This window comes from Lycium barbarum, chromosome 10, assembly GCF_019175385.1.
Source record: "Lycium barbarum isolate Lr01 chromosome 10, ASM1917538v2, whole genome shotgun sequence".
In the NCBI taxonomy this organism is placed as follows: Eukaryota; Viridiplantae; Streptophyta; class Magnoliopsida; order Solanales; family Solanaceae; genus Lycium; species Lycium barbarum.
Window position 1 is genome coordinate 105,703,847 of NC_083346.1, and position 26,206 is coordinate 105,730,052.

General features: G+C 32.7%; 2 protein-coding genes across 2 annotated transcripts; both read left to right on the plus strand.

Moving 5' to 3' along the window:
* The first annotated feature begins 2,199 nt into the window (after positions 1–2,199).
* Positions 2,200–6,332, plus strand: LOC132615940 (tropinone reductase 2-like). Its single transcript, XM_060330544.1, has 5 exons — positions 2,200–2,362; positions 2,837–3,044; positions 4,751–4,967; positions 5,343–5,455; positions 6,059–6,332. The coding sequence occupies exons 1-5, from the start codon at positions 2,298–2,300 to the stop codon at positions 6,236–6,238; spliced, it is 783 nt and encodes a 260-aa protein (XP_060186527.1). The 5' UTR covers positions 2,200–2,297; the 3' UTR covers positions 6,239–6,332.
* A 16,494-nt stretch (positions 6,333–22,826) lies between these two features.
* On the plus strand, positions 22,827–26,001 carry LOC132615545 (reticulon-like protein B9). The gene is made up of 5 exons (XM_060330147.1): positions 22,827–23,094; positions 24,116–24,296; positions 24,882–25,011; positions 25,116–25,185; positions 25,750–26,001. The coding sequence occupies exons 1-5, from the start codon at positions 22,983–22,985 to the stop codon at positions 25,917–25,919; spliced, it is 663 nt and encodes a 220-aa protein (XP_060186130.1). The 5' UTR covers positions 22,827–22,982; the 3' UTR covers positions 25,920–26,001.
* Positions 26,002–26,206: the final 205 nt, after the last annotated feature.

The following is a 26,206-nucleotide window of genomic DNA, read 5'->3' on the forward strand; positions in this document are numbered from 1 at the left end:
TTGTTGACATGACCGGATTGCTCAGCGTCGGCCATTTAGTCCGTTTTCGTAGATACGGGCAAGGGCGTTTTTGGTTTTGATGAATGTGATATAAGTCAAGATCGAAAGCCACTATTATCCTAGCCCCACGGTGGGCGCCAAACTGTTTACCCCGAAATCGGATAATCAATTGAATTTGTAAGCGGGTATAGGATATGTGCTTGGGTCTTAATATATATATATGAGATAGAGAAAATGTATATGTAAGAGTTCTTTAATGAAATGGCTAATGATGGCGGTTTGTTTATGAACACAAATACTTATGAACAGCGTAGTAGTCTTGATGGATTAAATATGCTAAAAACATAAACAAAACGGTCGTGGCCGGATCAAGAGTTGAAGGAAAGATTGTATATATGAGCTATTCTATTACAAGTGTTCTTGGAGAAATGTGGGAACCAACTTCCCTAAGGAAGGAGGACATGCCCTATTTATAGTGTCACCTTCTGGATCTCATACAAATGGAGACTAATAAAATAATCATGACAATGACAGCCCTGCACGGATTTGGTGGGATTAGATTGACGGCGCCGTCTGACACACGCATGGTAGGTAGTTGACTATGACAACACGCCACTGGTGCGGGGCCCGCGGGCGACGGTTACGCGGACCAACAGTCACCCGGTCCAACGGCCACCCGGTCCAACAACCATTCGGTCAAACGGATATTCGGTCAAACGACCATTCGGGGCAACGACCACAGACGCTCGGATCAGCAGACTTGGTCGTTTCGATGACGGAGAAGACAGACTCGTTTAGCCCCGGTACAGATGCCTTCTCCGGGTAGGACTGAACAGATCCGGTATGTGCTCGCTCCTTTTCCATCACCAATTTACCTTATCACCGTTCTGGCTCATATCCGATTTTCACCGTATACAGATACAGTGCCCATCTTCTTAATTTCATGTTCAACAGGACAACCAACACCGCTCCCCATTTCTACATTGTGCCCCTTCTTACATCTCATTCTCCTTCAAACAAATGGGTAGTTGGATAAGAATATTTTTCTTTACTTGTCTCTTTTCAATATATTCTTTCAATTAAAGTTAACCCGGGACATGTGAGCTAAGTTTTCAAAACTAAATTAATTAACGAGGCAAAATTAGTTGTTTAATGCCCATTAAACGCAATTGTCTAATTTTGCGCATATTTTTCTTTATTCTTTACTTCAAAGTGTTAAGTATTAATTGCGCATATATTTTTCTTTACCTTTCTATCTTTTAATAAATTATGGTGATACTATTAAATATCTTCTAGTCCGTATCAATTAAAGTTAACTAGTGCCCATGTAAGCTAAGTGTTCAAGATAATTATTAGGGCAAAATGTTAATGCCCACTAATTATGTCTAATTTCCACTTGCATCGGATCACACCATCATGCTAACAGCAGATTTATCAAATTTAAAAAGTCATTAATTGCTACTGTATAGAGTTAACAATGGTTTTCCCTAGTAAATATAGTGGTGCAAATAGGCCAAAGAAGTTTTGGGCAGAGGTGAATAAGTGTCGAGGACATGACCCTTGATAGGAGGATGTGAAGGTCGAGTATCAGCGTAGAAAGTTCGTAGATTGCTGCACAGATCTCTTTTCCATACCAGGAGTATTAGTAGCTTTTTTCGCCTGCTTATTCTTAGATCTCTAGGGCTAACTGCTCGTTTCTTTCATTTCATTTATCTTATTATTTTACTGTCGTTAGTGCCTTTTATTACTGCTGCCTTTTCATCTTTTCTTGAGCCGAGGGTCTATCGAAAATCGCATCTCTACCTTTACAAGATATGAGTAAGGTCTGCGTAGACTCTACCCTCCCCAGATTCTACCTGGTGTGATTATACTAGATATGTTATTATTGTAATTTTTATACATTGAGAGTTGATAAACGATTTTACGGGTCACATTATAAAGGTAATTGAAAATAACTATAACCATACATAATCTGTGAAATGAGTAACATATAAAATAAGTCAAATAACCTTCTCTATACATCAAGTTAAATTGCATCAACTGCGTAAAAAATTCATTTACTCTGTCAATGATTATAAAATAATTCCCATCCAAAATATCTGAAATAACGACAGCACAGTGGAAAATCTTCAACCGTAACTGTTTGCCCAACCAAAGAGATCAAATAATCCTTTTGTCCCTTTTGGCAATTAAAATTAAAAAATGTGGAAAAGAATTCTATAAATCAACTCGAGGACCACTTCGTTAAAAACTTCTCTAAAACCCATTATTTCCATTTCTTCAATAATTTGTGAGTTATGGCAGGAAGGTGGAATCTTGAAGGCTGCACTGCCCTTGTTACTGGTGGCTCTCGAGGCATAGGGTGAGCTTTTAATTATTATTATTATTGGTTTTGGATTCTTGATATATGCTAGAAAATTCTGCAATTTAAATCAAGTCTATATATATTGTACTATTTAATCGAAAATACTAGTTTAGAAAACTTACGGATTTCTCCTTTGTGGAAGTGGACCTGTAGCAATCACAGCTTGTGTGTTATCGATAGACAAGAATTTCATTTAATCCACAGCCCAAATATCCTTTAGAAGCTGAACGTTCTTTTTTAATTAAAAAAAAAAAAAAAAAAACTTAGCCGTCATATTATGAGGGACAAGCCTCTCTCTTCAAACACTAGTAATGATATATTTATACGTTATAGGAAGAGTTCAGGAGGAGGACAAGCTAATGGACTAACATTCTAATTAGTTAGCAGAATTTTATGAATTGACCGGACCCAATACATGCTTCCAACATATAGTAATGATCATTTAATTTGTTGATGATATTTATCATTTAGGTATGGGATCGTAGAGGAACTAGCAGGTCTTGGAGCATCAGTTTATACATGTTCACGTAATCAAAAGGAGCTTAATGAGTGCTTGACTCAATGGAGAAGTAAAGGTTTTAAAGTTGAAGCATCTGTTTGTGATTTATCATCAAGAACTGAACGAGAGGAGTTTATGAAGACTGTCGCCAATCATTTCGATGGCAAGCTCAATATTTTGGTAAGTTTGATGCATTTCTAACGGTATAGTTCACTAATTAATCCAATCCTGTCTCAATTTATGTAACACATTTTTTTTCTTTCTTTCCCTAAAAGAATGTGATTGGTTTTGCTATATATAAAAAAATAATTTAACTTTAATTTTTTTAATTTACTATGTAGTCACAGAAGTATATATGACATGTTTTAAACTACAAGATTTCAAAAATCTTTGGCCCACCTAATAGATAATGAGATTCTCGATCGAATTTCATACTTTCTCACTATTCAGAATACTGGAGCTTTCGATGAAGTTCTTCTTGTTTTAGCTTATGTTTCAGTCTTTTTATAGGAGGGCAGGTGCATCTCTTCTTATTTTTTCTTGTATTTAGGTTATGTTTTAATCCTTTTATTAGTTCAATACTTGCTTTTTTTCTGACTTTTCCTTTTTAAATTTTTGTGTCTAATCAAACACCTTTTATGTAAATTCGGACGGAGGGAGCATCAAATTTTATACGCTTTTCTTAATGCCAGCTGGTCAAGCCAATTTCCATCTTAAGTCGAACATGGTCAATTAGAAATTATAATATATGCAATTTTTCATTCATCAATGGATAACAAATTTGAGTTTTTCATTATACCATATGGGGCCCGGAACTGGGGTTGATAACAAATCAGCACAAAAATGATTCATCAAGTTCAAACATGAGACGATCACTCGTTAAGGACGGTTTACGGATCATCAAAACATGCACTCTTCTTTTAGAGAAGGGAAAAGGGTCAAATATACCCCTCTACTTTATTTTATTAGCTAACTTTGTCCTCCGTTAGCCAAAATAGTCAAATATACCCCTCCCGTTACAAGTTGGGCCAAATATACCCCTACCGTTAGCAAAGTTTCAAAAATACCCCTCATTTTTAACATATTTTCACATAAACAAGTCTAATCATTGGAATTGGGTGACATAGATGCCATATGACATTTAACTTATTCTATGTGGTGCCTACGTGACAATTTTTTTTATAAACAATCTAGAAAATTGATTTTCTAAAAAGAAATCTGTTAAAAATGGATTTTATTAAAAATATGATTTTTATTTTATTTCATAAAACCCGCTTCTTAAAAAAAATATTCTGGAAAATTGGAAATGATTTTTTTTAATCAATTTTTCAAATTTTTAAAAATTAATCCGGATTTTTTAAAAAAAATTAGGAAACTTTTTTATTAAAAAAATACTTTACAGTTTTCTAGATTTAAAAAAAATCATTTTTCATATTTTTTAACTAAAATATCCAATTTTCGAGAATATATTAAAAAAGGGGTTTTATTAAAAAAAAAATTAGATTTTTAATAAAAGCCATTTTTTTTCAGGTTTGTTTTAAAAAAAAATCAATTTTCTAGCTTGTTTTTAAAAAAGTTGTCACGTAGGCACCACATAGAATAAGTTAAATGTCATGTGGTGTCCATGTCACCCAATTTCAAATGATTAGACTTGTTTGTGTTGGAATATGTTGGAAATGAGGAGTATTACTGAAGCTTTCCTAAGGGTAGGGGTATATTTGGCCCCACATTATAACATGAGGGGTATATTTGACTACTTTGGCTAATAGAGGGTAAAGTTAGTCAATAAATTAAAGTAGAGAGGTATATTTCACCTTTGTCCCTTTAGAGAAAGATGTGGCATCTTGACCTTTTTTTTTTTTTTTTCAATTTGTTTTTCTCCCTAGGTAAATAATGCTGGTATTGTCATATACAAAGAAGCTAAAGATTACACTATGGAAGATTACTCTCTGGTCATGAGCATCAACTTTGAGGCTGCTTACCATTTGTCTGTACTTGCTCATCCCTTATTAAAGGCATCAGAAAGGGGAAATGTTGTCTTTATTTCTTCTATTTCTGGTGCTTCTGCACTTCCATATGAGGCTGTTTATGGAGCAACCAAAGGTAATGGATGTATTACTCATTTCATTTCGATTGATGTGGCACCTGTCAGATTTCAAAAGTTAAACGAGTTTTGTTCACCTCTATTTTTTACATGTTAGGTAAACATTTTAAATTGTTAATTATTGGGACTTGTAGTATTATTTTACATAATTTTCAAATATGTGAATTTTATTTCAAAAAATTTAAAAATTATGGCCGAAATCATGGTTAAAGTAAAAAAATAAAAAATTGAATGGCAAAATCTAAACGGTACCAAATAAATTGGAACAGAGGGATATGTTTTGTGAAATTTTCAGTTAACAAAAAAAAGAATCAAGAATTTTGCATATTGCTAATACTTTGGGTTAATTAACTAATTTAATTTATTGGCAATAGGAGCAATGGATCAACTCACAAGATGCTTAGCGTTTGAGTGGGCAAAGGACCATATTCGTGTCTACGGTGTTGGACCAGGGGTTATTGCAACTTCTCTTGTCGAAATGACAATAGTAAATATCATCCACTTAATTAGTGTTTCTTAGATTTACAGTATTTTTTTGCTAAACTTTCAAAATATGCTTATTTTAAAAGTGGTATGTTACAAATACTTTAAAAAATTATTTTGGAGAATAGCAACTTGTGTCTGACTAATCAATTTGAAAAACACTTTTTGAGAATATTAGAGTAGTACTTTGTGCTTGGCTAATGTTCTAAAAGTGCTTATGAAAAAAACTATATTTTCTACCTTCTAAAAAAATACTTCTGTTACTATTCAAAATCACTTATCTTTTTTCCCTAAAAACTTGGCCAAACATCTCAGCTTTCTAATATTGCATATTTTGTTTTTTCAAAAAAGTACTTTTAGCTTTTCAGAAGCTTGGCCAAATTAAACAGGCTATCAGTAACTTGAAAAATTGAGTAATAGAACATGTTATAACTAATTAAATTGCTCGGAAAACAATCTTATATATATATATATATATATATATATATATATATATATATATATATATATATATATATATATATATATATATATATAATTATTTGCACGATCAATGTATATAAGTTAATAAAACTTTCTAATTCTTAATTTGATTTGTTTGTTGCAGCAAGATCCAGAGCAAAAAGAAAACTTGGATAAGTTGATTGATAGATGTGCGTTCCGTCGAATGGGAGAGCCCAAAGAACTTGCAGCAGTGGTTGCATTTCTGTGTTTTCTTGCTGCTTCATATGTCACAGGCCAGATTATATATGTTGATGGTGGATTTATGGCTAATGGTGGTTTTTAATCATCCTTCAATTTGCCTTTATTTTTGTAAATTATCAAATAAGGGAAGGAATTGAACTTCCTATTTCGGCCGGAGAGAACAAGTCATTCAACTATTCAAAGTAATCTACTTTATTAGTGGTGGAATAACTCCGAAAAAGAATTTCAAGTTGACTTTTTGCGAAAGGGAAGATGTCTTTTTGTCAAAGAATAATCATGTAGAGAAATATAGCAGAAGAAAAGTAAATTGGGGAGACCTTCTGCTAGCCCAAGATTGTTAACTAAGATCGGAAGATTCAACTAAAGAAGAGGAAGCTTTGGAAAGGAGAACTTTGTAATGGAAGAAGACTCTCTTGAATTGGCTTGAATGACTTACAATTGGGTTTTTTATGGGTTGATTACAAATGACTAAGGCCGCCCCTATTTATACTTGTGTAGGGATGGTTCTAGAAATTCTTCTAGATACATCCACTAGAAAAATCTAGTTATCTTTATCTCCTACCACTACTCTAGAATATCTTGATATTATTCTAGATATAGATAATTCAATCCTCAACTACAAATATCTAAGTGTCTAGAATTTCTAGACATTTCCTAAATACAATATTTATCAAAGATATTACATTATAGCTTTCTAGAAACTCTTCTAAATATCTATGATATTTATTCTTCCAAAAAATTAACTTTAATTTTTCACACTCCCCCTTAAAGTAATTTTTTGGAAGCTATCCTGAACTTGTCGCGGAAGAACTCAGACGAAGCTTTTGGACGTGCCTTGGTGAAGATCTCAGCAATGTTTTCCCGACACTTCTTCCTGCTTCAAATGATGATGGTTTTCCGCTAATAATTGGGCCTCCAAAGAAACATGAATACGTCTTGATAAAATTTTCATTTCTGTAGCGGACAGACTTGCCACCATTTCTTTTTGGCCTTTGCGAACCACGTGTATCATCTTCATGCTGAACTTCACATTCTTGAGTTTCCAGACTTCCCCTTTCTCTTAGCTCCTTAACAATTGTGTTATCTGGAGAAACACCTGAGTCGGTGACGATCTGACCATGAATTTCCTTCGAAGCCTCAATACCAACATATAATCCACTACTAATTTCCCTTTTCAGCTCGTCAATAAATTGTTTGGCAGCTTCAGAGCTTCCAAAAATCATAATGTTTGTATCTCCATATGAAATTGAGCCTTCAAGGTCAACCTCTTCATTTATTTACCGTCGGCTTCTCCATCTGCTTCTAGTATTTGATCTGAGCTAGTGATTGACTTTGATACGGTAGATGATTGACCAGAGACTTCAACTTCCACTACAATTCCCTTAATGCTTTCTTCGAAATGGTCACCATTGCCATATATAGTTTCAGACACTGCCTGCTCAGGTTCTACTTCAACATCCCTCACGTCCAGACTTTTATTACCAGCTTCAGGATTTGCTTCGTTAATTTCCTTGATAGCAGCTACCACGTCACTAGTCTGAACGTCTTTGGAATCTACTTGCTTTTTGTTGATGACACCAATGCCTTCCTTCTCCACGTAATGGACCGTATTATCTCTTGAATCTATGATCCAGTCTCTTTCGAAATTAAAGGAAGACAGGGCATCTACTACTCGAGCCTCAGCTATGAAGCACTTTCCCTAGCCCTCTTCTTCTTCAACAGCTTTCTCAACTTGAGCCATTCTGCTCTCTTTTGTTTGGCAATATCTTTTTATGTGTCCTATTTTACTACACCTGTAACATTTGAGAGTCTTCTTATAGTTATTAGTAGACTCTCTCTCCTTTTCTAGCGAGCTGGAAACACTTTGAGATCGAGAGTGTGGCGTATCTCTGAATGTCTCCTTTCCCTTCTTTAAAACATACACTAGCCATCTGTTTGGCTAGTAGCTCCAGTGATGACAACAAATTCTCAAACTTCTCCAAGGCTAGTAGTTGAGCCTATCCTTGAATTGATGTAACAAAAGGAATATATTCTGGCTTCAAACCACGAATGATAATTCTTCTCATTCGTGCTTCACAGATAGCCTCGTCGGGGTTTAATAAAGAGATCTCTAAACATAAATTCTTAATCTTCAAAAAGTACTCAGCAATAGATAGATTTCCTTGAGTGGTGTTCGCCAATTCATTCTCCAATATATGTAGTCGGGCTTCATCCTTCTTGTTGAACAGCCGATCGAGAGTCCTCCGTATCTCATGAGCTGATTTTCACCTAATAATATGATCAAACAAGTTGTGAGAAATGGACCTCTTTAGGATGAACTCCGCTTTCGCATTAATCTTCTTCCAATTCTTGTATGCGCTGCTATTTTCCGGTCCTTTGGAAGGAGGACTTGTGTAACTTTCATTGACAACATCCCACAAATCCTCACCCACAAGGTACGACTCCATACGTGTCTTTCATACCTTGTAATTAGATTGGTCCAACAATTCCATCCCCAGTCCATTAACACGACCGCTCAAATCCATTTAGAGAAAATAGTTTAATCTAACACTGACCAGATCTTGAAACAAAATCCAGAAGCCAACGTATGGTTATGGCCCTAATACCATGTAGAGAAATATAGCAGAAGAAAAGTAAATCGGGGAGACCTTCTGCTAGCCCAAGATCGTTAACTAAGATCGGAAGATTCAACTAAAGAAGAGAAAGCTTTGGAAATGAGAACTTTGTAATGGAGGAAGACTCTCTTGAATTGGCTTGAATGACTTACAATTGAGTTTTTTATGGGTTGATTACAAATGACTAAGGCCACCCCTATTTATACTTGTGTAGGGATGGTTCTAGAAATTCTTCTAGATGCATCCATTAGAAAAATCTAGTTATCTTTATCTCCTACCACTACTCTAGAATATCTTGATATTATTCTAGATACAAAAGGATCTAGATAATTCTATCCTCAACTACAAATATCTAAGTGTCTAGAATTTTTAGACATTTCCTAAATATAATATATATCAAAGTTATTACATTATAGCTTTCTAGAAACTCTTTTATATATCTATGATATTTATTCTTCCAAAAAATTAACTTTAATTTTTCACAAATCAGATTCTTTATGTAGTTGAGAGTCATTATTTTGCAAGTGCATGGGAGACATTGTTGTATGTTTTCTAGTTATGACCATTATTGTGTGATTCCTTTCGAGCAGTTTCTTCTTCTTCTTTTTAATGATTTAAAGATGACGACTCTTTGTGCGTACTGTGGAGGATCAAAAGTTATAAGTATTTTTTGTTTTATTTTTAAATTTTTATTTAATCATTCTTGCTTCAGCCTTGACATAATGATACAACTTATTATCGTGTTATCAGGAGGTCATATATTAAGTCACGGAACAACACTAACATAATTACAAGACCAGTACATAAGATTAAATATGGTCCGACCTTTCTCGAACATCATGTATAGAGGGAGTTAATACATTGAGCTGCATCTTTTTATTCATGCATCATTCTGTCTTTTGTTTGTCCATATAAAAGATATTGAGGGTTTGTTTCGTGTGACATGAATCATTTTCGACGAAAATATTTTTTCATGGGCAAGTCATTTTGCTGTCATAGTACCTTTCGCTACTTTTGTTGTAATTGCTCTCAGATGTCACTAAGCCACCTCAACAGCTGAGAATTTCTAACCTTTTCTATCTATCTTTGGAAGTAGCGCGAGTGAGTCAATCTTGGTGTTTAATTGCTAGAGGAATATTTTTCCATCAAAAATGGGAGTGACGACTTTACTTATGGATGAATATCAGTTACCTTACTAATATGCTAACTTTTAATTTCATATATTTGCTTCAATTACCACTTAGACATTATTATTGATTTTTAGAACTCAAAAGCTTCATAAATTAATTATAAGATACACATGGAGAAACATAAATATCCTACTTTTCTTTAGCTTAATTAAAGACCAAAAACATGGTATGTAGATCATATAGAGCCTATTTGGGTTAGCTGGGTGTCATAGCTTATAAGTATTATTAAGGGTTTAATTTGAATTAATTTTATGGATAAAAAATTATGTGTTTGGATAAAGGTGTTGAAACTAATAATAAACAGTTAATATTATGTTCAAAAAAGTGATGATAAATTATTCTTTTGACAAAAAAACTAAAATATTCTTCATTTCTTGTGAAAATCTAAAGTATCTTTGTAAGGAAAAAAAGACGAACAACATATATGAATCCAGAGGAAGTTAGGAGTTATTTTTTTTAGGAAAAGGTATTTTGAGAATAAAAAAATATGTATTATAGTAAAAATTTGGTCAGGGCTTATAGGCTGAAAAGCTATAAATTGGGATGACCAACTTATGACATTTAACTGAGCATTTTGACTTATAAATACTTTTGAGTTTTTAGAAATTGCATAAATAAACCAAGATGTAATTATAAACAAAGGACAGTGTAGATCGAGACAGCCAAATTAGAATATTTTTTTTTTCTAGATGTATTACGACACGTAATGTAAATACAACTCTGAACTCTGAGGTGCTATTTTGTCATCAATTCGATGTTTTATATATATTGGATATGGACAATCTTATTTGAATGAATATTAGGGGTGACTTTTGTCTCGTTCTTTATTTCTGTTCCTTCGTAGATCATGAGAATTGAGATATAATAAAATAACGATCCATGATTTATTCTTCTTATTTTATTAATTTCAGCAACTTGAACTTGTTTTGTGATGTAATATTTTCTTTAATTTTTGTTTCTTCATTTTTAATCAACTTGGCTCAATATCAATGGAATCTCATCATCTATATATACATAACGAATTGACGTGGTATATATATATTCATATCATAATATATGAATAGTAAAAAGCTAGCATTGTATAAATCAAGAGAGAGATTTTCCTAAGACCATTTACTAGTATTACAGAAGATTTTCCAAGGAGACTCACATATAGGTTTTTATTAATACATGTTACCAAAATATTAGTTCATATAGGGGCGGGCCTAAAATCCAGCTAACGGGTTCGGTCCAACCTAATAGCTTAGGTCTAAATCCTACATTGTTTTTACGAAATTCATTGAATATATGTACACATTATTACATTTAGAACCTCAAATCATTATTTTTAGTGCACAATAACTTAAAAAGATTAGAATCCTAACTCAGAAGATTCAAAGCTTGACTCTGCCTCTGAGTTTATATGTGTTTAATTTATAAGAAAGTAGGAATAGATTGAATGTAAAGAATGAGGGTAGAAGTAGAATATATACTTTAAGTACAAGAAAACAACTAAAACGAGAAGGAAATAATTAAGTGTTAAAATTTTGGGCAAATCATATACATTAACAGCAATATAAAGTACAAGTAACCAGAGCATATATCTAAATATAAAAGATACAAAAACCCTGTAAATCTAAAGTTTAAGAAAAATAAAAATTTGAAGGATATGAGGCTAATATATCGAAAATATACAAGATAATGTTGGCTATTCTTTACGTTCTAGTTGATAGGAAATGTTGGTTAATTTTTGTCAATATTGAACAGTGAGACACTGATTTTCTTTCATTACGTTTTTTAAGTTCTTATTATAATTTCCACTTGATTTAGGGAACAAATGTACAGGAATATATTAGGATTGACAATGGCGTATAATATTGTTTTTATATATTAGGGGTGACAACAGAAATCCAAAAATTTGGCAACCGTTAATACATTATTCCAAAACCTAGTGCTGAACAATGCATATGAGCCAACAAGTCGACCCACCGTAGAAGCTTCACCCCGTTCCTTTGTTTCACTGAGGATCAAGATTAATTCTACTTCACATCTAAATTTACATAATACCTTTTCTATGTTTGTGATAGGAATTGGTCGGAAACAATAGGACGAGTCTTTATACAAAATTTGAGGAAGATTTGAGGTGATTTGAATTGCTTTGGAGTAAAAATCAGATTTGAAAAACGTTAATGTGTAAAATTGTATATCGTGTATGTCAGTGTATGTCACACATAGATATACAGGAGTAATCAGATATACATGATGATATGAATATACCTAAGGATATATACATATATACATATGAAATACACATACGGAGTAAACCTCGAAGTTTTATTCTAATAATCAGCTCATATCCGCCTCCATTACTCTCCAAATCAAATACCTTCAGAATTGGTATTGAAATTGTTTGATCCTTTGAGAGTTTCCAAGAAAACTCGATATCACCTAATAGAAACAACTCATAAGTACACAGATGTGTAATTGCCACAGCATGGGCATTCTTCTTAGTATTGCAGTACGATAATGACTAGAAGGATTTGAAAAACATTATAGCATTACGATTTCCAAAGTTTACCCAAGGCTTAGCTCAGAACCCCACTACTCGTCATCCTTGATTTGGTATTGCTACCTCACATGACTTCAAGAGTCAAGATGATATTACTTAGGAATATCTTTATCAAAATATTTTTGCTTCTCACTTCGGTCAATTAGCAATAAATTTTCTGTGAACCTTCGAAAATCTGTTTCATGTAGCTTGACAAATGAAATTTTGAGTCGTGGTTACAGACCCTTTACATGTAAGACCTATTGTTCACGCAATTTGGGCGAAATTTTTTAGCCAAACTTCAATTGTTTTTAATGATGTCTTCAAGTCCTTCTTGAAGTTTCTTCTTCCCAAATACATCATTCTTCATCATATATTTGGTCTTTGAGTTGCAAGTTTATGTGAAAAGAAAGTTCCTTTATTGTTCTAGTGGGGTTGTTTGATTAGATCTGTGACTAGGGACTTAAATCTAAAGTTGACGACATAGATTAGCAAGTTGGGTTGGAGTTTGGGACGTGACACATAAGTTATTGTATAGGAAAATAATTTAATTTTAAATTTTCTATTTTTTATTTTACTCTTAATGAAATGATTTATAGCCATTATATATGAATTATTTTAAAACACAATTTTTTTTTTAACCTTTCTTTCTTAAATAACATGTCTAGTCAAAATGCATTGCATAAATTAGGACGGAAAAGATAAATAGGTTTATCAAAAAGCATTTAGAGAAATACTATTTTGGCTCATCAAAAGGATAGTTATTTTATAAATAATGATTATTAAATACTGCATACTACGTATTACAAACCTAAGGAACGGTTCTATTGAACTTGATTTTTCTTTGATAAGCAGGATAAGGTGGGATATTCCAGGATAAGTTCGAAATTAAATTTATATTGTATTTAATTGACAGTATAAATTTATGAGATTTTTACCAACTACACCAGTTAATAAGAATTATATACAACTTTTTAAAAGTAGCAAATATAACACATGTTATAACAAATATAGCATTTTGAAAATAAATAAATAAATTATAAATTCCATTTAAATATTATCCCTCTACATTAATATATGAGATCTATTTCCATCAATACAATTAATGCATTTACTCTTTTCTCTCTCTTCCATAGCACTCTCTCTTCCCCCACAATTTTCTGATTTTCTTTTTCAAATTTATTTTTATGCTAATAGCTTAGTTTTAAAAAAATTATTAATATATTTTAAGTATATTATACTGTAACTTTTTATATAATGTTAATACTTCATCAATATATATATATATATATATATATAGAGAGAGAGAGAGAGAGGGGTATGACCCGTATATATCTTTGGAATAGAAAATACAAACTACTTATCAAATTTGTAATATGTTAAAATAATATATATAATATCCAAATTCGAATTTTTAAAAAGTTGTTAGTATTAAAAAGAAATAATGACGCTAGAAAAAGGAAAGGAAGAGAATAAGAACGGAAGAGAAAAAAACGTTCCTAGTCTAAAAAGAAAATAAGAACGGAAGAGAATAGGAAAAAAAAAAAGAATTTTTTTTTAGTCAACCGCTATTAGCATTTTTTGAATTTGTTGGAAAAAGGGGGGATATATTTATGATAGATATCTTTTTTTCTCATTTAACAGGGGTTATGCTTAGGGGTGTTCATGTTTCGGTTTAGGTCGGGTTTTTGTTAAAACCAAAACCAAACCATTTTGGTCGGTTCTTTAATTATTAAAACCAAACCAAACCAAATATAATACATATCTATCGGTTTGATTGTTGTCGGGTTGGTTCGGTTTGGTTTCGATTTTTCGGGTTTTATGAAATATGATGGTATTTCTCTATTTCATTCCCCCCTTAAAATTAGGCAAGAATTTTCGTCCTTTTCCAACTTATAATCCGTTATGACCCTTTTATTAAGGTAACTATAATTTTTTTGGACTATCGAGGAAATGTCTTAAGATCTATAAGTTTTAATCAAGTGAATAAAGTTTATACGAAATACAATTTTTCTTTTAGGTAAATCTTATAGTTGTTTTTTTGAATAAATGAGTTTGGATTCATGGCTTTCTTTTAAGAAATGGGCTTAAGGAATAAAATTCATTAGCCTATTAGAGATAAATAAATTTTTGATGAAAAAGTATATAAAGTACTTAAAATTATTTATAAAACTTGATATATAGTATATAAATATTGTTATAAAAAAATGTGTATATGATTTGTCAGTTCGGTTCGATTATTTTTTCGGTTTGTTTGTTAATAAAATCAAAACCAAACCAAATATTACTAGTTTTTAAAAAGTTAAAATCAAACCAGACCAAACCCAAATAAATATCAATTTTTTTAATCGGTTTGATTTAGTTTTCGGTTTGAATCGGTTTTTAATCAAACCGTGAACACCCCTAGGACTTATGCTAATATTATACAGGATCTTTTTTTAGTTTTTTCAATAGGAGCTATGTTAATATGGTAAATATTATTTGGCTATAATTGATACAATCAATTTTATGCTAAAAATTAGCGATGTCAAATTTAAGATTTCTTACTTATGTAACTTCCTCTAAATTTATGGCTTTGATTAGTCATTAGAATTATTACAAATTTTATATAATACCGAATAGAAGATTTCTAACTTGGAAAAAGAGGTAGAACCGTAATGCTACAGTTCAAATTCTAGCCTCTAATATGTTGAGAAAAGGACCAAAATCATCCATAATGTTTGGGTTTGGATCAAAATCATACATATTCTTTCACATGGTGCACTAATAGTACATTATGTTTGCATAAGTGGTGCACTTTTAGTCACAATCCCAAATAAATTTAACGGAAAAGAACAAAAATGCCCCTGAACTTTTAGAAAAGGTATAAAAATACCCTTTATTCATCTATTTTGCTAAAACTACCCCTCAATTCAACTTTTTGAGAATTTATTCCCCTTGACTAACGGACAACACTAATTTAAAAAAATAAATAAATAAATAAATTGCACATGACATTTTATTACTGAAAAATTGATTTATTCTTTTAAAAAGAAATCTGAAACCTTGGAATTTTTTTAAATTTGGAAAACTTTTTTTTAACGAGTAAAACCTTGACTAACGGACAACACTAATTTTTTTTCTTTTCAAAATGTGAAAAATTGGATTTTTATAAAAATCTGAAAAAATTAATTTTTTTATGGAAAAACTGTGTTTAAAAAAAAACCAGAAAACTATCTTTTTTTAAATCTAGAAGAAAATTATGGAGTATTAGTTTTGCACATTTTACTTAAGAAAACAATCAGTTTTTCAGATTTAAAAATTGAATTTTCTAAAAAAAAAATGGGGTTTCCACCCGTTAAATTTTTTTTTCCAAACTTAAAAAAATTCCACATGTTTTAATGAAAATCCAATTCTGTTTTTTATATATATATATATATATATATATAAAAGGCTTACTACATTTGTTTTTTTAAAGAAATGGATGTTGAAAAATTATTTTTCCTTATTCTACAAATAACGATTTTTCAGATTTCTTTTTAAAAGAATAAATTAATTTTTCAGTAATAAAATGTCATGTGCAATTTAATTTATTTATTTTTAAAAAAAAATTAGTGTTGTCCGTTAGTCAAGCGGAATAAATTCTCAAAAAGTTGAATTGAGGGGTAGTTTTAGCAAAATAGATGAATAAAAAGTATTTTTATACCTTTTCTAAAAGTTCAGGGGCATTTTTGTTCTTTTCCGTTAAATTTATTTGGGATTGTGACTAAAAGTGCACCACTTATGCAAACATAATGTACTATTAGTGCACCATGTGAAAGAATATGTATGATTTTGATCCAAACCCAAACATTATGGATGATTTTGGTTCTTTTCTCCTAATCTGTTCCTACATTAAAATAGTTAATAATATTTCCTAGTCTAGACAAATATAGCTTATTAAAATACTCAAATATTAGACATAGAGATGGTGGATATCGGGTTCTTCATTGATTCAAACTGGGCCATCCAAGGCAGACGGCCCAAGATGATTGGAAACTAGTACTAACAAGTCACGCAAACTTACACAAATAACTATTTTTTTCATATTTGAATGTATCTCGGGGCAGAGCCACACCCAATAATCACTCCAGTTATGACCGCTTGATATATTTTGGTATAGTTATAAATGATAATTTACAAATCACTGTAATTATTAAATATGAATAAATTAAAACATATTTATTATTAATAATTAGCTCTGCCAAGTAATTATCCTACCAACTAACCATTGAACCCTATTCAAACCAATCTGAAACTTTCAAGTTTGGAGTTTAAGCCGACCAATAAAGATCTTGAATATTCTACCAAACTGTCTCCTCGGGGATATCCTATCAAATAGGAACAATACAGAGAAGATTAGATTCTACCAGTTCTATTCCATTTTCTTCCTATCACTGCTATTTATATTATATTTTCTCCGTCTTAAATTAGCTATAACTTTTTTCTTTACATGCCCCTTAAGAAATATTAATTAGAAGAGGTGTTTCACTAACTTTACCCTTATTTATGCTTAAGTTATAATCTCTCCACTAAATGTTTACTCTATTTGTGTGTTATCTCCATTAATTAATGACAACATTCTACTGAGAGTAAAATGGAGAGAAAATAATTAATTGTGTTTTGGACTTCTAAACAACAAATAATTTAAGACAACTATTTTTAGTAACCATGACAAATAATTTGAAACTTTGGCATCTCTAGTTTGAGCAATTATTTTTCTCTATGGCAGAAACTGAATAACCTTAAAAGCTGTGCATTCTAAATCGTAATAGGTATTCCTTCCGTTCGCTTTTACTTGTCTTCTATACTTAAAGTACATTTTCATTTTTATTTGTCACTTTTAGCATGTTAAGAGAAAAACATATTTGTTTTAATGTTTATCCTTAGCATTAATTACTTATTTCTCAAATCATTTCTCATGATCTAAGACTGACCATCTATTAATATGAATATTGTGATCAATTATTGTTTCTAAAATGATGTGCAAAGTCCAAACAGGACAAATAAAAGTGAACGGAGGGAATGTTTAGTGTAAGGATAATGTTACGTAGGAATTTGTATTCGAGTGTCACTGTATATAGTTGATGAATGTTAGGAATATAATTATTCCCTCATTAGGAGTCCTTAGCAATGACTATTGATGTATCTGCTTCAAAGAATTGTAATGTGAGAAGCGTTTTCTACATGGTATCAAGAGACATTAGAGGTTAAACCAACCAACCAAAAAAAATAAAGAATCAAAGATCAACACGCTTCCATGGGTGAAAACAGTAGCAGTTCGATAACTTCAACCTATCTACTCTCTCATCTTCTCCAAACCTCGCACATCAATTGCCTGTGAAACTCACATGTTCGAACTTTTTATTGTGGAAGACACAGTTTATGCCTATGATATATGCGTGTGGTTTGAAACATCATATTGATGGTAGTATAGAGATGCCAAACTAATTTTTGGACGATACCAATACCAAACCCAACCTGACATATACGGTTTGGTTACGGGAAGACCAAATTATTTTAATTTGGATTGTTGCTTCTGTTTAAGAAAATATCCTGCCTCAGTTAGGTGGAGCAGCGATTGCTCGTGCAGCTTGGGACAAACTTGTTGCTGCATATGCTTCAGGATCAAAGCCACAGATTCATGACCTCAAGGCGCAATTGCACACTTTGCATCGTGATAATGCTAGTATTGAGACGTATGTGCAAAAGGCAAAGGGAAGAGCACATATGTTGGTTGCATTGCAGCACCCGATTAACAATGATGATCTGGTAGAATTTGTTCTTGCGGGACTAGGACCTACTTATCGCCCTTTTACCAGGTCCCTTAAATCACGTCAAGAGGACATCACTTTTGATGCATTTTATGGGTTGTTTTTGAATGAAGAACGACAATTAAAAAGGGATGAAGCCCTTACACTCATTTCACCAACAATATAATATACTCGGAGTTCCTTCTTTACCACTCTTGGACGTGGTAGAGGTCGAGGGGGTCGAGGCCATGGGCGCTCCTCCAATCAAGGGTTTACTTAATCGTCTCAAAATCATGGATTTCAGAACTCTGCTCATTCCCATTATACTCCATCCCACGCTTCAGACATGTCTGGAGTTATTCGTCATAATTGTGAAGGTAAAGGTCACATTGCACGTGTGTGTCCATCTCCTAAGACTACCAATGGCAACAAAGTGTCCGAACCACCTATTTCCAATTTATCAAGAACTTCGTCTCCTCAAAATTGGTTAATGGACAGTGGCATCACACATCACCTCACATCTGATCTTGATAACCTGGGTTTCATCCCAGTACCAAGGCCCTGAAGAAGTTACACTAGGTAATGGTTCCAAACTTCCTATTTCTCACATTAGTAAAAGTTCAGTTGTTATTTATGATAAAAAGTAGTACAATCTTGATGACATCCTGCATGTTTCTATTGCTACTCACAATTTATTAGCTATTAGTTCCTTTGCTAAGTCTAACCAAGTTTCAATTGAATTCTTTCTTGACTTTTTTGTTATTAAGGACTTGGTGAAGAGGGACATACTGCACAGAGGCCCGAGTGAAGTTGGACTATATTCTCTTCCTATGTTGAAGTCATCTGGACCTGCAGCTTATGCTGCATCCCTTGGGGTTTGGCATGCTCGTTTGGCTCATACATACTTTCCTACAGTTCGTCAAGCATTGTAATCTAGCGTCATTGTCCCTTCATTTAAATCTTCTAGTTTATGTTCTACATGTGTTGTTAGTATGAGCCATAAAGTTTCTTTTCACGAGTACATTTTTCAAGCCTCTGGGCCTTTAGATGTAGTTTGTTCGGATATTTGGGGCCCTGCTGCGGTTGTTTCTAATGAAGGGTAAAGATATTATGTGATTTTCTTTGATGACTTTCGCAAATATACATGGATTTATTTTCTTCAGTTTAATCTGAAGTTCTTTCAATATTAATGCAATTTCGTACTATTGTTGAGCAATACTTTGGTTGTCCCATTGAAAGTTTTCAGGCAGATTAGGGAGGAGAATATCAAGCCCTCTCAAATTACTTAAGAGATAATGGCATTGTGCAGCGTTCCTCGTGTTCGTATACCCCGGAACAAAATGGTTGTGCCGAAAGAAAACATAGATATATTATTGAAACTGGTCGAGTTAACTACATCACGCCAATGTTCCACACAAATTTTAGACGAATGCATTTGATACCGTTGTGTATACTATAAATCGCTTACTAACTTCACGCTTAAAAAATAAAACCCCATTTTACGTGTTGTTTAACACTGATCCAGATTACTCTCTGCTGCGTATTTTTGGCTGTCATTGTTTTCCGTGGCTTCGTCCTTATACAAAGGATAAATTGTCTCTTCGATCTAAACCGTGTGTGTTTCTGGGCTATAGTAAGTTACACAAAAGGGTACAAATGCTTTGACCCAGTTTCCTAAAATTTTACATCTCTCGTCATGTAATCTTTGATGAAAATGTTTTCCCTTTTGTTTCACAGGATGTCGCGGTACCTCCATCTATAACCAATGAAAAACCAGAACCTCTCAATGTCACGTCACCATTTCAGCCTTCTGTTGCTCCTTGAAGCATTCGACCGACTCTGTCACAATCGAAACAACTTTCACCCTCTCTGCCTATAAAATCCTTGACAAAAGACAAATCCTCGTCACCTGTAGAACCTATTCCTGGACACACAACTGCTACAGATCGGCCTTCAAATGATAGAGTTTCGCATGGTGTAGACTTGATGTCACCGACTGAAATTGATGAACATACTCGATCTCTTAATACTATGCACTCTACTGATCTTGGAGACACTCCAACTATTAGTACGTTGCGTCTAGTAGCTTCTCCTGTGCAAAAAATAGTCACACGGACACAAACAGGTTCGTTCAAGCCAAAGAAACCATTTTCAATATCTGTTGTGACACAATCATCGGCAATACTAGAACCCTCTTGCTATTCACAGGCTGTTAAGGATGTTCACTGGCGTCCTGCCATGTTCAAGGAGTATAATGTACTTATTCAAAATGGTACTTGGGAACTAGTTGCACCATCACCATCTCAACATGTAATTGGTTGTAAATGGTGTTTTAGACAAAGTTAAAGTCGGATTGTTCATTAGATCGCTATAAAGCACGGCTTGTGGCTAAAGGATATCATCAAAGATCAGACATCGATTTTGCTGATACATTTAGTCTAGTGGTTAAGTCGGCTACAATACAATTATTGTTATTCTTGACCGTGTCTCATCAGTGGAACATCACTCAGCTAGATATTTCCAATGCATTTCTTCATGGGCACTTAGATAAGACAGTATATATGTCTCAACCTCTCGGGTTTGTTAATCCTACTCATCCCGACTATGTATGTTTACTTAAACGGTCTCTGTACGGCCTCAAACAAGCTCCGCATATGTGGAATAAACGTTTAGCGGATGTACTTCTTTCTCTAGGTTTTGTGGGATCGAAAACTGATAGCTCTTTGTTCTACATGCCGAATGCTGCTGATAATTTGTTCTGTTTAATCTATGTTGACGATATTCTGGTTATGGGTTCTAAATCCGCTCATATTGCAGCTCTTATTGCCAAATTGAATACTCATTTTGTCTTTAGAGATTTGGGAAAATTATCCTATTTGTCGGGCCTTCAAGCCAACTGGACAAGTGAAGGATTGCATTGGACCTCCTTAATCGTGTGCAAATAGGGTCGTGTGGTCGATTCTCGACACCAGCTTCATCCTCATCCAAGCTCTCCAATACTGGTGGAAGTCCATTTCATGATCAAACTCTATATAGGAGTACTGTTGGAGCTCTACGATACTTGACGTTTACGAGACCCGATATAGCATATGCAGTAACTAAGGTATCACAGTTTATGCATTGTCCTATGGACTCTCACTGGGTTGCTGTCAAACGTATTCTTCGTTATGTCAAGGCTACTACTTCTCATGGCTTATTCTTTTCTAGTGGATCCTCTACCTTACTTCATGGTTATAGTGATTCGGATTGGGGATGTGATGTTGATGATCGAAAGTCTACCACGGGATTCACCATTTTTCTTGGCTCCCATTTGATTTCATGGGGTTCTTGGAAGCAAAGAGCTGTATCGCGGTCGAGCATAGAGGCTGAGTATCGTGCACTAGCTGCTGCCACCTCTGAGATGACATGGATCGAGCTTCTCCTCTGCGAGATTAGATGCTTCACCACTGCTCTTCCTATTCTCTGGTGTGATAGTCTTAGTGCCACCTACTTAACTGCTAATCCCATTTTTCATTCCCGAACAAAATATATGAAAATCGATTTTCATTTTGTTCGGGACAAGGTTCGTGCGAAGTCCTTATCAGTCAGGTATGTGAGTTCCCATGATCAAGTGGTTGATGCTCTCACCAGGCCTTTGTCCAAGGTCCGGTTCCAGGACTTGAAGCACAAGTTGACAGTTGTTCCATACCATGCTCAACTTGAGGGAGCATGTAAGGATAACATTACGTAGGAATTTGTATTCGAGTGTAACTGTATATATAGTTGCTGAATGTTATGAATATAATTATTCTCTCATTAGGAGTCCTTAGGAGTGACTACTTTGGAGTAATAATCTCAAAGAAACTTATGTATATATTGATGTATCTGCTTCCAAGAATTGTAATGTGAGAAGCATTTTCTACAGTTAGAGGCCGTTTGGATTGACTTGGTCAAACCAACTTATAAGCCATTTTTTAACTTATTGGGATGTTTGGTAAAATACAAAACAACTTAAATTAAGTTAAAAAGTGCTTAAAATAAGTCAAAACCAAGAATTTGCTCAACCCTAACTTTTTTTTTTTTGGGCTTAAAAGCCATTTTGGTTTGACCAACAACTTTACCCTTTTATCTCTTATATTTTCTGTTAATTTCAACACTACCCTTACCTCTAAAAACCCTTTAAGCACTTTTATCCAAACACGTAACTGCTTATTTATAAAATAACTTTCAGCACTTAAAAAGTACTTTAAGCACTTATGCTTAAAAACCCCTTTTTTGCAGCTAATCCAAACTGGCTCTTAGTATGTTTTTGCAATTTAGAAGATGTAATCATATTCAGAAGCGACTTCAAAAAAATTAAGTCAAGATTAATATATTCAGGGAAAACAAAAATCACAGCAAAGAAAGAAAAAACCAACTTTTACATCTAAATCGTTCAACTTGCAAACTTTCGAGGCAACCATCACATGGATTAGAGGATTAAGTAATAATCTTCCAATAATAAAGAGCATGCTCCATAAGAGAAGGGAAAGGTTTCATGATGTAAAGCAAATATTCCATGCAAAGCTAAATCCATTCCTTTCTTTGCTTGTATCGGTTCTCTTAGCTAGCAACCAATTAGCTTTTGAATTGCAACTACTTATAAAAACCCTACTGTTCTAATGAACTCTCATCATCATCTGTATCTACCATTATTATTAACAACTTGTACAACATCATTTGTCCCTCAAAGTTATAATAAAAAATGCCGATCTATTCTTCTGATTCTGATGATCCCCGCCCTTCATATTCAGCACCTCCCAAAAGATTATTTGCTCGTCAAAGACCCATGCATGCAATTCTTGGAGGAGGAAAAGGTGACTTACCTTTTTCTTAGTACTTCCTTCTTTTCAATTTCAGTATTTTAGCTTCCTTTTTAGTCTATTTAAAAGTGAATCTTTTCTATATTTGGTAACTCTCACTACAAGAAAAAATACATTTGACAACAAAATTTTTTTTTGTTGCCATATATTGATTATTATTGCAAAAAATACTTTTGGCAACAAAAAAAAAATAAAAAATTGTTGCATGAACTTTTGTTGTTGCTAAAAGTACTCTTTGCAACAATAATCAATACTATGACAATAAAACTAAATTCTTTGGCAACAAAAAAATCATTTGCCAACAATAAAACTAAGTTGCTGCCAAATATAAATTTTTTTGTTACGATTTCTATACTTTCTTGTAGTGAGATCTCTAAAAAATTCAATATTTTACGTAACATGTTTTAACGACAAGATTCAGAAGACATTTTGGTATATACATTACACTCATCTTTAGTCTAAAATCACAAAATTTTAAAATCTTTTTTATGTTTTTAAACTTTGTGCTTAGTCAAACTAAGAAAGTTAGATTGAAATGGAGGGAGTATATGTTTTGTTTTAATCTTCACTTCCCTGCTTGCATTTTCTAATATATGATATAAGTTATATATATTGATACTGTAGAGGTTCTTTACATAATAATCAGTAACATTTTAACATGTAATAACAGGTTATTTACTATATTATCCCCTCGGTTTCAGTTTATATTAAGCACTTTGATTGGGCACAGAAGTTTATTTAAGAAAGACAAATTAATAAACTTTTGAAACCTGTGATCTGAAACAAATCATAAATATTTTTGTAACTATAAAATGAAAAGTTTAAAATTAAATTATTTCTGAATATTAAAACGAATCAGTCATTTTGGGTTAAATGAAAAAATAAAGTGTATCGAATGAATTGAGATAGAATGAGTATCAATTGCTAGTAGGATTTATGGTATGAGTCTTTTTGGGACAAACTTGAAAAAACAATTCAACAAATTGACTTCTTTTCTCTATTTATCTTCCTACAGTCGCGGATATTTTATTATGGAGGGACAGGACAATATCAGCTGCGATTCTATTTGGATTCACAATGATATGGTTCCTTTTTGAAGTAGTGGAGTACAACTTTGTTTCTCTTTTGTGTCACATTTCCATGATCTTGATGTTGATTCTGTTCATCTGGTCTACTGGGGCTGAACTTATTGATTGGTAATTTTCCAAGCAATGGCTTCACAAAAAGATTATATTCGTTTTGTCTTAGCTAATGTGATATACTTTACTTTTAAATTTATTCCAAAAACAAATGCCATACTTCCTTATTCTTAAAATTTTATTTTATTTTTATTGAGATGATTTATAGTAATACAAATATTTATGATTTATTATATACTCATTTCATCCAAATTTATGTGATATTTTTCGTTTTTCGAGAGTCAATTTGACTAACCGTTGATTATATCAACTTAACATTTTGAAATAAAATTTGAATATTAAAAAACTATACAATAAGTATTATAAGTTGTAATTCTTCGCACATCAATATGATGGAAAAATATATTTTAAAATGTTGGTCAAAGTTCACATAGTTTGAATCTCGAGAAGTATAAAGTGTCACATACATTAGGACAGAAGGAGTATTACAAGTTTCAAAAGTCCTTCTTTCTTCATTAAGTCACGTGTCCAGTCAAATATCACCACATAAATTGAGACGGAAGGAGTATTTAATTTCGTTATATTTCTTCCCTGTTCTGAATTATGCTGATAATAATGTGTTCCTCTGTTTTGATTCTTCAGGGCTCCTCCTGATTTACGTGCTATCATGGTATCGGATTCAACTTTCAGATGGTTATGTGGAAAATTCAACTCAATGTTATCTAAGTTCTATGAGATTTCATCTGGAAAAGACTTTAGAACCTTTTTCCTGGTAAATATGACATTCTATAGCATTGCCATTTGACCTTATTTTTTTTTTTTTTATTTTATTGCTGATGTTTAATCTCAATTTCTTGGTACTTCTTTTGGTGCTAGGCAATCACTATTCTCTGGGTATTATCAGAAATTGGAAATTATTTCAGCTCTCTGAATCTGTTGTATTTGGGTAAGGTTACAGAATTATATATACTCTCATTCAGGGAAATTGCTTTGGTGATCATCAAAGTTTAATCGCCATTTCAATGTATGTGATATGTTTCGCTTATTGAAAATCAATTTGGCTAATCTTCGAAGCTAAATTAAAGTGAAATAACTCAATATTTTAAAACTGGAATTTAGATATTTAAAAACTATACGAAAAAAACTAAAATTGCAAGTCCTCTCATGTCAATATAACGGCAAAAAAATATATTTTAGAATGTTAGTCGAGGTTCACATAGTTTGAATCTCAATGAGCAAAAAAAGTCACATAAATTAGCACAAAAGGATATCATATTATTTAAAAATCCATATTCTTTGTTTTGTCACATAAAAGACACTCAACTATTCACCGACATATTTAAAAATAGTTCTTACTAAAAAAGAATGTATATATTCGGTTAAAATGTTTCCACATTACTTAAGTGACATGCCACTTCACCTATTTGTTGATCCATTTTCGCACCTAAAAACCCGACCCTAGTGACAATATTATAATCTAATATTGTGTGTTTATTTAATGGGTTATTAGGATTTCTTTGCCTGGCAACATTACCTGCTATTTATGAAAGGAATCAAGACAAAGTGGATTATCTAGCAAGCAAAGGGAACCAAGATATGAAGAAGTTGTACAAGAAATTTGATAGGAAGGTTCTTAACAAGATTCCAAGGGGACCAGTCAAGGAAAGGAAGAGGTTTTAAGTCAACTCATCAATAAGTTGGACAAAGTTTATATTGGTTATATGAGGTGCACGAAATGCTGTAATTTGTAATTAATATAAATGCTAAATACTAAAGGAGTGATGAAGAAAATTTGCTTTCCTGCTTGCAGTAATTCCTTATATTTTCATTACTATTGTTAACCTAGTAACTCTTAATGCGACTGTTTTTTCTGTACAAAACAAAAGTGACTTTGCTTACCGTTTTATTAACTATAAACTCGTAAAATTTCTGGTGCTTATGGACTAATTTCCAGAACAATTTTTATA